This window comes from Mustela erminea, chromosome 1 (genome assembly GCF_009829155.1).
Source record: "Mustela erminea isolate mMusErm1 chromosome 1, mMusErm1.Pri, whole genome shotgun sequence".
Classification (NCBI taxonomy): Eukaryota; Metazoa; Chordata; class Mammalia; order Carnivora; family Mustelidae; genus Mustela; species Mustela erminea.
In genome coordinates, this window is record NC_045614.1 from 112,506,917 (window position 1) to 112,521,603 (window position 14,687).

At 41.9% G+C, this 14,687-nt stretch overlaps 1 protein-coding gene across 7 annotated transcripts in view; it reads left to right on the plus strand.

Moving 5' to 3' along the window:
- The first annotated feature begins 362 nt into the window (after positions 1-362).
- The window catches only part of IGF2BP2 (insulin like growth factor 2 mRNA binding protein 2), a 158,643-nt gene continuing 144,318 nt past the window's right edge, over positions 363-14,687 (plus strand). For 4 of the 7 annotated variants that reach the window (XM_032338344.1, XM_032338348.1, XM_032338353.1 and 1 more), the window contains exons 1-2: positions 616-922; positions 2,515-2,575. In XM_032338344.1, the coding sequence (XP_032194235.1) occupies positions 745-922; positions 2,515-2,575 (239 nt within the window). In that variant the 5' untranslated portion in view covers positions 616-744. Of the gene's footprint in view, positions 923-2,514; positions 2,576-14,687 lie in introns of all 7 variants that reach the window. The other 3 variants (XM_032338360.1, XM_032338355.1, XM_032338368.1) reach the window with 3 other exon arrangements.

Genomic DNA, 14,687 nt, shown 5'->3' on the forward strand with positions numbered 1-14,687 from the left:
GAGACACACCTTCCCGCGGGCCCTGGCAGCCGCACTCTCACATCCGGTCCACCTTGCGCACACCCCTCTCGGAGCTCTCCCACGGCCCCTCTCCCTCCCACGTCTGCGGCTCGCGGCCGCTCCCCCGCGCCCTCTCGCGCACTCCCACCCGCGCCCGGGGCGCGCCTTCCCCGCCCCGCCGCACGCCTGGCCTCCGCGCCGCGCCCGCCGGGGCTTCTGGCGCCCGGGAGCCCCAGCCCCGGGCGTCGACCCGCTTCCGCCCGCCCGGCGGGAGGCAGAAGCCCGGGTAGCCGTGCAGGGGGCGAGGGGCTCGGCGGCGCGGGGCGGGGAGGGGGCGCTCGCTCGCTCACTCTCGGCTGCGCACACGCCCGTACAAACTCTCACACAGACACACGCGGGGTGCGCTGCCGCCGCCCGCCGCTGCTCCTCCTCCCGCCACCGCCTTGAGAGGGAGAGAGAGAGAGAGAGGGAGGCAGAGAGAGCGCTTTGTCCGCGCGCCGCCGCCCGGCCCGGGACTCTGCCCCGAGGAGGCAGCCGCGCCGAGTCCCCGCCTCCGCCTCTGCCCCCGGGCGGGCCGGGCCGGCCGCGGTGGGGGGAGCCAGGCTGAGGGTGGGGGTGGGTGGCGGGCGGGCGGAGGGCGGGGAGGGGGGGCGGAGGAGGAGGAGGAGAGACGAGGGCAGCGGAGGAGGCGAGGAGCGCCGGGTACCGGGCCGGGGGAGCCGCGGGCTCTCGGGGAAGAGACGGATGATGAACAAGCTTTACATCGGGAACCTGAGCCCCGCCGTCACCGCCGACGACCTCCGGCAGCTCTTCGGGGACAGGAAGCTGCCCCTGGCGGGACAGGTCCTGCTCAAGTCCGGCTACGCCTTCGTGGACTACCCCGACCAGAACTGGGCCATCCGCGCCATCGAGACCCTCTCGGGTAAGCAGTCGCCGCTACCCCCCTCCCCCCGCCTCGCCCAGCTCAGGCCGGGACGGCGCCCGGAGGGAGGCCGAGCCCTGCGGGCGGCGCCCGGCAGGGGCTCCCGCGCCCGCACCCTCACTTCCACGCACCAGACCCTCAACTCTCGCCGCCGGCCGGATCCCGGGACGGCCCCTCTCCCCTCCCCCCACCACTCCGGACTCACCCCCTGCCCTCCCAGCCGCAGCCCTGGGGCGACCCCCGAGCCGCTCCGAGGGTGCCCAGGGCTCGCTCGCTCTCTGGGGGCACCCTTCCTCCCCCTGGCTCCCCGAGCTGCTCTCCAGAGTTTCCCCACCCCCATCCTCAGAGAGCCCCTGTCCGCTCTCTTCCCTGACCTTCCCGTCACCCCCTTTGTCAGGGACCCCCTCCAAATCCTGCATCTCTTTCTCCCTTGACCGGACCTTACCCTTTTCCGTGCCTCGTGCCCGGGACCTCTCGCCCTCTGGCGTCCCCTGAGCCGCACTCTCCTTTCAAGCCCCCCTCCCCACCTCGCCTCGCGGTCCCCCACTTTCGGCACCCCCTCGGCGCCACCCTGATGATCCCCTCCGAGGTTTTGGGGCTTCCCCAACCCCAGCCCCTGCACGACGGCACATCTCTCCAGGTCCTCTCCCGAACCTCAGTCCCCTCTCGCTCGTCTCTCAAGCGCTCCTATTTTTCTCTGAATTTTTTGTCCGATTTTATTGAGAAGAACTCGGGGCTGGGGGCTTTCCGCCGTCCGTCCCCCCGCCTCCCGCTCGGCCAGAAGCACCTTTTTACGAGGTGCCCTGTCTCAACTCGGTGGGGGCCCGGGCTGAGAACCGGGAAAGAGGCGACCGGGGGGCCCGCGAGAGCGCTGGAGCCCAGACGGGAGACGGAGAGCGACACACACACACACTCGCGCGCGCGCGCACTCACCAACTCTCCCTCTCGCACACGCACCGCTCGGAGCCGCGCTCGCCCCCGGGCCGGGAGCCTGCGCCCCCGGAATCCCGGCCCGGCGGGAGCCCCTTCCCCACTGGCGAGTGGGGTGGGGGCGGGGCGGCAGCGAGGCCAAGGTGACACCCAGGAGCCGGCGGGGACTGGACTCTCGTAGAAGCGGTCCCCCGGGTGGTGGGGGGGCAGGAGGAGAGGGTCGGTGCGTCTTCTCGGGGCCACCGGGTGGAGAGGGCAGGGAGGGGAGCGCAGCTGAGCCTTCGGGGCGCGGGTTAGCGGTATGAAGAAGTGGGGGCCGGGAGAGGAGCGGGGCCGCGCCAGCCCTGCAGCTTGAGTTTCAAATGAGCTCATCCTTTCAAATTGGCGCCGCTCTTTATTAAATTTGTTTTTCCGGTAGTGCCACCCACAGCTATACCTGAGGTCGGATCCGGGCTCGCGCCCTTCCCACCTCGTCCCAAGACTAGGGGCGCCCACCTTGCTTCCCACTGGGAACCAAGTTTGCCCAGCTGGAGCCGGGTAGGAGACCCCTGGAGGGCGCCCGAAGGCGGAGCCCGAGCGTGGAGTTCTGTGCGTGCCCCTCCTAGACCCCCGCCGGTTTTTATCTAAGGAAGGTTCTGAGTGCTTTAATTTCTGTTTTAAAGGTAAAGTGGAATTGCATGGGAAAATCATGGAAGTTGATTACTCAGTCTCTAAAAAGCTCAGGTAAATATCTTTTACTTAGTTATTTTGTGATACGGCTTACGTAAAAATACAAAAATACACTCCGTTTTAAAAAATGTGCTTTTATAGTTTAAAAAGGGGCTTTTGTTTGTTTTGTTAGTGGAGATAACACAGTTTAGAAAGTTACACTTTTTACTTTCATTATATAAGGTGTTGACTGTGCTTGGGAATATCTGGTGCCTTATTGGGGGTGAGGGGTGGCGAACCCTAGCTGTGTGAAATTCGCTGGGACCGTTAAACTTGTTTATCAAAACTTGCCTCCCACCCCTACCCCCAGCACAGTGGCAACAAATGCTTGTCAAGACTTCCTGTGAGATGTTAAGAGTAAATATTTACTTTGTCAGCTAAATTGCTTAACTAAACTTCGCGTTTAATTAGGTTTTTTTTTTTTTAAAGATAGCTCAACGTTGAATAATAAAATAATTCAGTAAGGGGTCAATATTTTGCATAGCACTCTAAAGAAGGTTGTTTGGATTGGATGGCAGTTAAAAAGCCAGACTTTTTTAGTCAGTGAGACTATTGACTATTGCTTCTGAGCGTTTTGTTGTTGTTGCTTTTAAGATATGTTTGAGGCTGAACAAGAATTTTTGTGAAATCTGTAGGTTATATTTAAGTGCACTGTTGTTAATAAAAGAGTAAAGAGCTTTGTGGAAGTTGGATTTCTCCACAGTGATTTGCCTACGTGAGAAATATCTATGAGGAGAGAATGAGGGAGAACATCTTTGTTTAAAGTTTATTGTGGACTTTAAATCGGGCCCTTTATTACTCATTCTAGATTCTTTTTCTCCCATGTGTGGTAACTTAGTTTATATCCCATTCACATACATTTCTTCACCATTAGTCATTAAGTAGCTGGATTGAAAACTCTAAGTGAAGTCTTTGATTTACCACCTTTACAATTTGTGATACTCAACAGTGTAACCACTAACTTGATTTTTACCAGGATTGAATAAATTTTAAAACAAACTGACTAATTTTATAAATACTTAGATGTTTTGTTAAAGAGGTTTTAAAAAACTGTGGGCGTCTTTTCAGATACTTTTATTTTAACTAAGCAACAGAATATCTTTTGTTAGCAAATGATTCTGTGAGGTGTCACAAAGCTACTGACTTCAGAAAAAGGCAAAAGTTATGATTTGCAGCTTCATGTGTAATATTAAGCTAGTTCTTCTCTCCAGGAACAGATGTAATGTGTAACTGGTTTTTCAGTTAAGTGTTTTAATTTGTAAACTTTTCTATAATTTTTTTTTTGCCTGAGAAATTCAAGTTCAAACTTTCTGATATATTAAGTACTTATTGTAATTTAAATTACTCATCTTACAATACTTGAAAATTTGATGAATATATTGAGTAAGGCTTGAAAAAAGCACCTATAATATTTGATGGGCTATTATTCTATAAATGCCTGATTCTATGGGCTGTATGTGCTGGGGGTATAGCTGTTTTAAGCTGTTTTATAACCCCTTTTGGGTTATAATTAATAAAAATCACTTGAATTTTAACTTTGTTTACTTGGCGTCTCATTTCATGTTGCAAAGTACATTATTTCATGTTGCAATGTAAGTGAAATACTAATGCATCTGAAGTTATTAACTTATCCTGAGCCTGCTCACAAATAAACTTCTTCTAAACTTTTTCTTTCAAAATGAAGAGGTTATTTATTATTAGCCAGAGTATCATTTAGGTAGTTTTGCTGTGTTTATGTAAGAGTTCAGAATTAAAAGCATTCCCAATTCTTTAGTATTAATTAAATAAAGAGCGAACTAGGACTTACATAGTCCTATTAGTACATGATTTCTTTGAACATGTGGGCGATGTGAAATACCTAGGAGGTAGATTAAATGCGCTGTGTATGATTCACTACACTGAAGACGTCTGACATACCAAATGTATGCATAAGCTGCTGCTGTAGAGGGTTGCATCATTTCTGATTGGATGGTTTTACTCTTTTTTTCCCTTTCCTTTATTGGTTTAAAATGCAGGAATTAGTTGCTTGTACTACAGGCTAAGGGAGAGATGGCTCATGACTGGCGTTGTGTACTGAGCTCAGACCCTGGGATGAAGCAGCTGTATGTTCTCATGTACAGGGCACTATCACAGTGCTGGCTTTCAAAAAGCAGGGTACTGTGACATTTGAAACCAAAGCTTTTAGGTTATATGGTGACTATTTTGGTGTTCCTTTGTTGCATTTCCATGAAATCTCACAAGTTAGAAGTCGATTTGTCAGCGTTAAGTCAGTTCTATATGTGGTTTTTGTGTTAGTTGAAGTGAAAATGTGAAGAAAACAATTCATCCTCATTGCTTGCTTCCTTAAAAAAAAATCATTCAACAACTGAGTGCTCATTTTCCTTATATTGTTCTGATTTCTTTCTGTTTGCAAGAATGAACTTTACTATCTACATTCCAAATAGATTTTTTTTTTAAAGCAAATGATACTTTGGGAGGAGATGTTTTTATCTTAAGTCATGAAATTATTGGCATGCCATTTGCTTACCAATTGGGTCTTTTGTTAAGTATCCTTCTAGCGTCATTTTACATGTGCTATTAGAGCAGACAGACTAGATAACCATTATTTTCTCAGGGTCCTCAGAAGCACTAAACTCTTTCTTTTTTGCCACATGTGTTTCATTCTTATTAGATGCAAATTATTATAATGCAAACCATAGACAAACCATCTATTTTTCTTACTTGCTAAGTTGGTTTCAAGCTTTGTTGAATATAAATCTTTGGATTGTTTTTCTCTATTCATATTTCTTGGTACTATGTATAAATCAAAGATTGCTTAAAGAGGAAGAACCTGGTAGTGACTTTAAAATTCTGTTAAAAGTTGTGGAAACTTCCTTGAGAGAAATTTCATTTTTGATGTCGAGGAGAGTTTAGTTTAAATACATATACAGATATCTGCATATGGACCTACACACATGCACACACACAAGCACATGTCACATAAATTGTTTTGGACTAAGACATACGTGAACCTGAATGTGCTTTGTAACTAAACTTGAATGATTCTGTGAGAAACAACACTTTGAAAAATGCAATTTTTGCCCACTGCTAGGAAGTAACCAAGTGTTGCTAGACATGCTTTCACTGAGATGGTGTGAATACTATGAGGTAGTGTAGGAAAAAGCTATGAATTTGTCTTTCATGAGTTAAAAATCAGTAATTGTGTTCTATCCAATGCAAATGAATTTGGTCTCCTATAGGAATGTTAAAGAAAACAGTATCTCAATTGTATTTTGCTTGTATGTACTACATTGTGTATAGTTGAATTAAATACCAAAAAGAAAAAAAAATCACCCAACCTCAAGCCCTCCCTGCAACAAAAGCTTTTGCTGCATCAATTTTTAATTTTGTAGCAATAGAAAAGACTTTTTTAGGTTAAAATCATATGATAACCTTCTATTTAAAGAATTTGTTGAATTAAAAATTAATCCCTGAATTTAATTATACAGATTACATGTGTGGATATAACATATATTAATATAAAATATATGTCAAAGTGTAAGGTAACTTATGATTTGACTATTAGCTGGACATTTAGTTTCCCATTTTTAAAAAAGCTAATAATTTTTTCATATGTTTCTAGGCAATGCCATAAAGAATTACACATTTTCGTGACCTTTAAGAGATAAGAATTAGAATTGAAATAGAAGCAATAAAGAAAAAAACTAGTTGATAATTTAGGTGATAATGTAGATTAAAAGTTGTAGCTTACAAATATTAAAAGACTGGCCATTTGATGTTTTATATCATTTAGCGAAATTTTAAAAACCATTGAAAGCTGCAAATCAAAATACTTTTTATGTGCTGCTTGATTTCCAATTGGTCAAATTCATCTCAGTTTTAAATTTGTATTGTAGCAATTTATAATAGTACTAAATGACTACATCTCCCCAGTAATTCTAAAAGGAGGTTTGGTGATGTTTAATACATTTGTCAAATGGTGTTTTTTTTTTTTTTAAATAATGTTTCCTTGTAATTATGGCTGGATTTAAGATGACCAGTAAGGGATGGTCTCAGAGTTTTGTGTTTTGTTCTTTTAACCTGAGATTATATGAGAGAAGATTAGTAGTATTTGTACAATAGCTTTTATACATGGTGATATAATATATTTTCTTTAAGAAGAATTTTTGAAAGGACATTAGATGATTTAGAACTAATCGTGAATCAAAATTTACATCTAACTATTTTGAGTAGGTGTTTTTGTTTTGTGGAGGTTGCTGCAGTTTTTCAGCTGGGGGCATGTAAATGAGGTTGAAAAGTACAGAAGAGGATAGTAACGGGCACATTTATTAAAAGTCAAAACAATGAAAATCAGATTTCTACAGCAACTTTTTACATATATCTGATACTTTTCAACTTTCTAAATATTTGCTGTCTATTGCTGAATCACTCTTCCAAGTCTTCTAATGAAATTCTCAAAAGTAGATGAGCAATTGGTCAGAGTTGTGAGAGGATATTATTTGAGCTAAGTGTGTCATCTCTGTGATTCAGTGGGGTGTGTGCACATGGATGTCTGTGTGCATGTGTGCTTTGTGGGGGACAGTATTTTCAGACAGATGGTATCAAGAGGGAAGAGGAGGAAATCTTTAATTGAGCAACATTTGCTCTGGATTTTAGAATCTGACACGGCAAATGAAAATTGCTAGATATTTGAACCTTGTGACAAAGGGACTCAGTGTTTGCTTTGAGTGATGCATAACTCTTGTAGGTGGTTAACCTTTTGGAAGCCAGGGCTCAGGCACCTATAGTGGCTTCTGCCCTAAGTGTGCTGCTGGGAGGACGATGCAATGTGCAGTCTACTCTCCCTTTTGTTGGATAGCCCCTCTCACACAGTTAGCTCAGTGATTCTGTGAAGGCTCTGATAATGGATAAGCCATTTTATAAATGTTAGAGAATTCAAGATTTGAATATGCATTTTCATTTAGCAATTCTATACTGTGGAAGACAGTATATTATTTTGCACAACAACTCTGACAGAATCAATTTCATTAGAAACATAAATATTGAACTGGTTTCTTCGGAGACTTTTAAAAAAGTTTCAAAATGTATTTTTAAAAATTCCACTTACGTGCCACCAAAGTGTCTTTACATTCTTTTTGGTGTTGAAGAAGAGAGTTGTGTGGCTTGGCTAAGCCAGTTTGTTAAACCAGTTTTCTGAAACTTTTAGTCAAAAGCATAATTTCTCAAAAGTTATGATTAACTTCTTAATTTGAAGTATTGGGATGGTTCCGTTTAACAAAACATGCCCAAGTAATTTATTAGTCAAGGTTTATCCTTTTTACACTGAAATTCAAGTCGAGTCAGTTTGGGTAGTCATTCAGAACACTATCATTGAAGAAAACGTAATAGCAAATAAACAACAAGCACCTACCAGTAAAGATAACAGTCTTTCCTCCCATTTGTCATCATTAAAATATTTTAAAAAATCTTTTACTTTATAATTTGACTTCATGCTTACAAACTTGTAATTTTCATTTGGTGGCATGGACTGTATGGGTTCTATTTCGGGCAGCAAAATTGTAGAGTGCTCAGAGCATTATTTTTAAGGTTTTTCTTTTCCTGTCTTGATCATGTACTTTGGTCTTTCCATAAAATAGTGAAGAAAAATTATTTTCTTTTATAGAAAAATTCAGGTTCTGTTGCTTTGGTTTCCAAAGACAAGGGAGGATATGATAATTGTTTCTTTAATTTGGTTTAGAGTTGGAGGGCATATTGAGGTAAAGATTAAGTAGATCGGAGAAAATGGATGCTTTTACATTAATAGCAGGCCATCATATTTAAAAGCTAACCCATTGCCCATCATTGAATAGATATATGTCTCCTTCCCAAGCCTTTCTTTCTCACTGCGTAATAGGCTTGCATTTTTGAGATATATTTTGTTCATTTATTCTTGGATTTCCTTGTTATTTATCTATTCTGTACTTTATTTTTAAAATGTGACCATTCCTTAGAATTTTCCCATTCTGTGTACTATCAAGAATATTTCATAAAATAGGTGTTTTAATGAGTCCAATAAATGAAAATTAAGAGTTCTGATGCACGTTTTAGACTTTTTGATATTTATCTGTGTCATAAGAACTGTTGTACCTAATGACCAGGAAAATATTTTGGGACCATTGCAATGAGAATATTTTCAGCTTTTCTCATTATGATATAATTAATATGGTGCCAGTGTGTGAGAATTTGCCTCAGGGGTAAGCTTGGATTTTTAAGTTTTGTTTTAAATGTGATCAGAAAGGTTGCTTCATGATTCCATGTGTTGTTGTGTAAATAATGCTAGTAGTGTTCTCTTGGGGAGATACATGTATTTTTATGTGCCTGCATTGTATATTCATATAATACGGTTGATGTCCCAGCCCCTTCAACACATTATTTCATTTATTCCAAATAATAATTATGTGAAGAAGATAGGACAAGTAATTTCCTCCTTTTTTTTTGTGATGAGGAAACTTAGTTTCAGAAAGATTTAATAATTTGCCTAAGGCCGCATGGCTATTAAATAGTGAAGCTGTGGGTAGAGCCCAGGTCTTCTGATCCTCAGTCCAGCATGCTGAGACTTTTTCCCCCTCTTTTTTAAGTTAAAGAAGTCAGTCAGAAACATTGGAGGGCTCAAAGGGTGCGTCTCAAGAGTGACGAAAATATTTGAAAATGGATTTGTTTGTGAATGACCCTTTGCAGTCTTATTCTTATATCAATCTGAGTGATCTGTACTTTGTTACGATTTTTTAGAAACAAAAATAATTAGAAACAAACAGAGGCAATTTAAACGTTACCAGCAGCATTACCTCCTCCCAGCACCATGCTCGCCCATAGACAGAAGTGGGGTTGGAGTTTGTTGCTTTTTTCAGTGGTTGCGTTCCTTGTGCTGTGAAATAGAACACTGCCAAGAAAGACGTATCTCTCGACATCTTGCGCCACATGCATGAGGCAGTGAGCTATCGCTCTGGTCAAGACAGTAAGCCTTGTGGTAAAGGAAAGTCTAGCTCAAGGAATCACTTGGGTGGGTTCTTCCTGCATTTTTAACCACCCCATTGCTGGAGGTCAGGACTATGTTTTGGTTTCTTTTCCTAGTGTCTGCCAGGTCTTTCCCTAGATGTGGTGTCTCTCTGCTTCCCTTGCTGTACAGAATATGGCCTTTGGCCTCTCCTGTGGGGATGGAAGGAATATTGGTCGGATAGCACCCGTGAAGTTTTCAGAGATCTTCATTAATGATATAATCACTCAAAAACATATACTAAAGAACACAGTTTGTGAAGTGCAGTTCATTTTCCCTTAATTGTAAACTTCTCCTGCATTTATCCTCTTGTTTCCTTTAACTTTGGGATACTGTCCTGTGTATATGGTGGTGGTGGAAGGGAGGAAGGCACTATCAAGAAAATAATAGGTGAAAAGATTATTTCCAACTCCCCACACATTTCATTTCTTTAAGTTAGGATAGTATGGAGTAGGATATTGCACAATCTGTGGAATTCTGACTCTGAAGATGAGGAAGGAAGGTAACTAATACTTAGAAAGCAGTTCCTGTGTTAGGGGCTGCCCTAGGCCTTCTGTATCTTATTTTATCCTCACAATAGCCAGGAGAGACCTGTACTTCATCCCTATTCCAGATAGAGCTGTAAAGCTTCAGGCTCAAAAGCAATTCCTTCTTCCACCTGACCAAACCTGCTTCAAAGAAACAGTGGTCCTATTACCTTTGCTCTCCTCCTAATTTGAATATAGTAACAGCACCCTACCAGTTAAGCAGGAGTTGTGATAATGTTTACATAGGCTAGAGAGTAACTTTGTATCTTTTTCCCAACTCAGAATAAGAAATAAAATTTACATGTATACAACAGATATGCTGAGGAAGAGAAGGGACTGAAGTTTGGTTATTTTTAAATATAATATAATTGAAAAGCAGCTAAAAGTGTTAGTCATAATTGGAGGACACTTTTTGAAGTAGTCTTTCCTATTGTAGGAGACGTTAGTAATGATGAAAGAGAGATGTTTTTAAAAGTCATTGTGGCTGAAAATGTAGTGTAAAAAAACATAATGTGTACGCAGTGTGGGGAGAAGGTCTGTATTCATGCCTTTGGCCCAGATATATATTTTTTAAATCCTGAAAAAAGACCCAGGCTTTTTTGTTTAGGACTTAAGAATGTTGTACAAAGTTTGGCATGGTTTCATTTTCATCTGTATGTAAAAAAATGTGTATGGTCTAGAGAAGGAAAATATGGGATTCTCACACATTGCTTTTCATAAAATGATTCATCCAACATTAGAAAAGTTTAAACCTTTCTGACACATGAAAATGTCAGTGAAAGCATAGGGAATAAAAAGATCTATATGTTCTTTTTGATACAATACTTAAACATTATATATATAGTACATTGGTGACTTTTTTAAGTATATAAGACACAAGATACAATTATACTATCAGTGAAATATGAGATATACAAGAATTTTGCTTCTAGATATAGAGGTTGTGCTTTTTTTGATAAAATCATAATCTTATGAGCTTTATTATGATTAAAAAATAATGACTTTTCTCCATCAAGAACCTCTAATAGAGCTTAAAATGTTATCAGAGAAGACATTTTTATTATCTTGCTACATCTCTTTTCTCTTTCTCTTCAAAAAGTAAAGCAAAAATATGTAATCGAATGGTGATTCTGCAGACAGGTTAACTTCAAACCAATTCACAAAATAAAAGATATTTTGAGAAAGCTCATGTGAGGACAGGCGATAACTATATCATATGGAGACCTTTTAACTGAGTCCCTCCTGATTGTTGTGATTTTAACAATGTATAACGAAAAATGGATGTTTTTCTTCATTCTATTGGGTAAGATTTTGGAGTAAAATATTTGTGCATCTTTGAGAGAGTCAGAGGTAGATGATTCAACAGTTTAACACTAAAAAAAAAATGGAGTTTATCCTCTTCAAGTAGAAGGAAGGAAGAAGGGAAAGAGAGAAAGAAAGAGAGATAGTTGGAGGGAGAGAGGGTAAGAAAGAGGCCAGGAGATAGGCGGCCATAGGAGCATAGGTGACTGAGTGAACATGTCACACAGCTCGTGCATTCTCTAATTTCAGAGCACAGGGGAAAGCCTGGTGTTCACTGATAGTGCATAGAACACAGTAAGTGACTCCTCCAGTGGTGCCAGCAGGACTGAAAATCTCAGTTTATTCTTTGACGTTTAAAAACTCTAGGAGTCTGTGGCTGGCCTGCCCCACAAACGGTTTTGCATTTCTTTCTATGAGGCCCTGTACTGGCCACTTCCTCTCTCTCTCTCTCTCTTTCTCTCTTTTACTCTCATTCTCCTTCCCCTTTGCATTTCCGTGGGGATGGCTGGGCAGGGCTGGAAGGTGTCTGGTGTGCAGGCCTGCCTCCAGTGTAGTGCCCCCTCGCTAGCTGAGTTTGGGGAAGCCAGGGAGGCGTGTGTGCGCTTGCTCAGTGTGTTGGAATGTATGGGTTCTGGGGCATACACTTACTGGGAAAGTGCAGTAGACAGACACACACATACACACACACAACACAGACACAGATACACACACACACACACATGCACGCACTCGTCAGTGGTTGAGTGGTGATGTCAAACATTGCTGGCTTTTATGAAGAGCTGAAAATTTGGGAAGGAATTTCACAGTGGTGAAAGTTTGGGATACCCCACCCCCCCGAGTTCAATTGTATTTATTCTTTGTAAAGGGAAAACACTTTTTTTTCCCCCAAATACCATTGAAGGATAGAAAAAAATTTTGTGGATGCATAATCTGGCCTTGCTCCTGGATCTTGCTGTACTTTTTCCACCTCTCTCTTTGTATGAGCAGTGATATCTTCAAATCATGGACACTGAATTTGTAAAATAAGCTTTTGAAAACTCTGAGTTTTGTCAGTGCTAATGGTGATAGAATCAAGGATCTTTAGAAACCAAGTTTTAAACTCAGATATTTTAAAATGTAGGATTTAGTCTCCCTTTTGAAGAATAAATAATAAAATACTAGTCAATGAATACTTCTAATTCTTTTGTCCCTTAATATTTTTTAGTATTTTACATTCATTTGTTTTTTTTATTCACAAAAGATTTGAGATACCAACAGTGCTGTTTATTCAATTATTTGAAATAAAGAAGAGAGGGATTTAGTTTTATGAAGTAGGTAAGTGAAAGTGACATTTTCTTTTAAGGGTTATAAAAGAACTGGGAACAGGTGGTCGGTTCTAATATAATTCTTTATATATCTTAGGAGATTTGCCAGGAAGAGTTGGTTCATTGATTTTTGTATTAATGGTTTGCTCTCCATGTCTATTTCAGTGATTTCAAAATAATAATTTTGATATTGGAAATTTGTGGCTTCAGTTCACTATTATGAACAAGATGTTAATATCTGCCTTAAAAATTTCCAGGCCTGCCTGGGGTGCCTGGGTGGCTCAGTCGTTAAGTGTCCGACTCTTGATTTCAGCTCGGGTCATGATCTAAGGGGGATGAGATCGAGCCTCACTTCAGGCTCTGTGCTCAGCAGGAAGTCGAGCCTGCCTAAGATTCTCCCACCCCTACCTCTCCCCCTTCTTGAGTGCTCTCTCTAAGATAAATAAATAAAATCTTTAAAAAATATTTCCAGGCCAAAGTCCTACCTTTTCTTCCCCCATGGTAGTATGTTTTACAGTATGTTCCACAAAGCCTTAGGATTCTGAAAAGATGCCAAATTCATGGGAAGGAAGAAGTGGACATATGTACATGGGAGATTCTGACTTCTTAACCACCTTTCAGTCAGAAAACAGCTATATTCATTGCAGTTTTATGTATCGGAGTTCAGTCTAGATTTTGGTTCAGAAAAGAGGTTTGCTGCTTTAAACAACAGTTTGAAAGTTATCTGTCCTATAGTATGTAATTCCGTGCCTTGAATCTGTTCCTTGTTCAGGCATTCCAGCAGATCCAAAGCTCTTTCTCAACGAAAATTTAGACCCTGCCTTTGCTACTTCTAAGTCTACTTCCTGTGGAATGGCCTGTCACTTTCACTTTAGTAACAAATGTTTGCTTTGCCAACTGCATGCCAGACTAAGTAAATCTATGGATTTTTCTATAATCAATAGCACAGAATGTTTGCCCTTCGGGAACTTTCTAGGGAGCTCCTTGGCCAATGATTGCAGTCCAGTTCTTGGCAGAGCCATTAGAGTGAACTAACTCTGAAGAGTCATGGGTCTGTGACATGGGACCCACTTCTTCATCAACAGCACGTTTTTGGTTCAGGAGGTCCAAGTACGTTGGCCCTCCTGCCCCTTCTTCAAGTAGAGCACCCCTCCTTTTATCTGTTGCATTTGGTGAGTTTCCATGAGTTTCCATAAACACAGAGGTGATCTTCAGAATATTTTCAATTAGTTAGAATGGACACCTTGCAAGACAGAGGGAACATAAACCATTATCTAATACACATTTGCACAGCATTAGTCCTACATGCATGAGTCTTGTTCTAAAACAGGGTATTAGGGACCCCTGAGTGGCTCAGTTGGTTAAGTGTCTGCCTTCTGCTCAGGTCATGATCCCAGGGTCCTGGGATGGACCCCACATCGACCTTCCTGCTCTGTGAGGAGCCTGCTTCTCCCTCTGCCTCCCTTTCTTTCTCTGAGTCTCATGAATAAATAAATAAAAGCTTAAAACAGGATATTACTTCAAACAATATATGTTATTCTCTCAGTGATTTCTTAACATGTGGTCAGGGACTCTTGGGGGCAGTATCTAAAGTCCTTGGACTTTGCCTTCTGTGTTATTTAAGAGACTCCTGAATGGTTTTCATGCCCAGAGAGAGGAGGCTCCCCTCTGAGCTCTGTTCTGTGCCCTGTGCTCCATTGCTCCTGCTTCCTGAAGACTGGTCTTTGAAGATTGCTGATTTCATATCATACATTCAAGTTTCATAGTAAGATTTTACAAGAAACCACGATATATTTACAGGGGTCCACACTCAAATACTGCAGATGATGTAAGTGGTGGCAAGGCAGGCTTCTGTGACCTACAGGAGAGTTAACTCTTAAGTCAGCCAACTGCTACCCTGTGGAAATGTAAGGCCAGCCTTCTCAAATCTGATTTTTCAGAAAAATCTGGAAGTCAAGGTT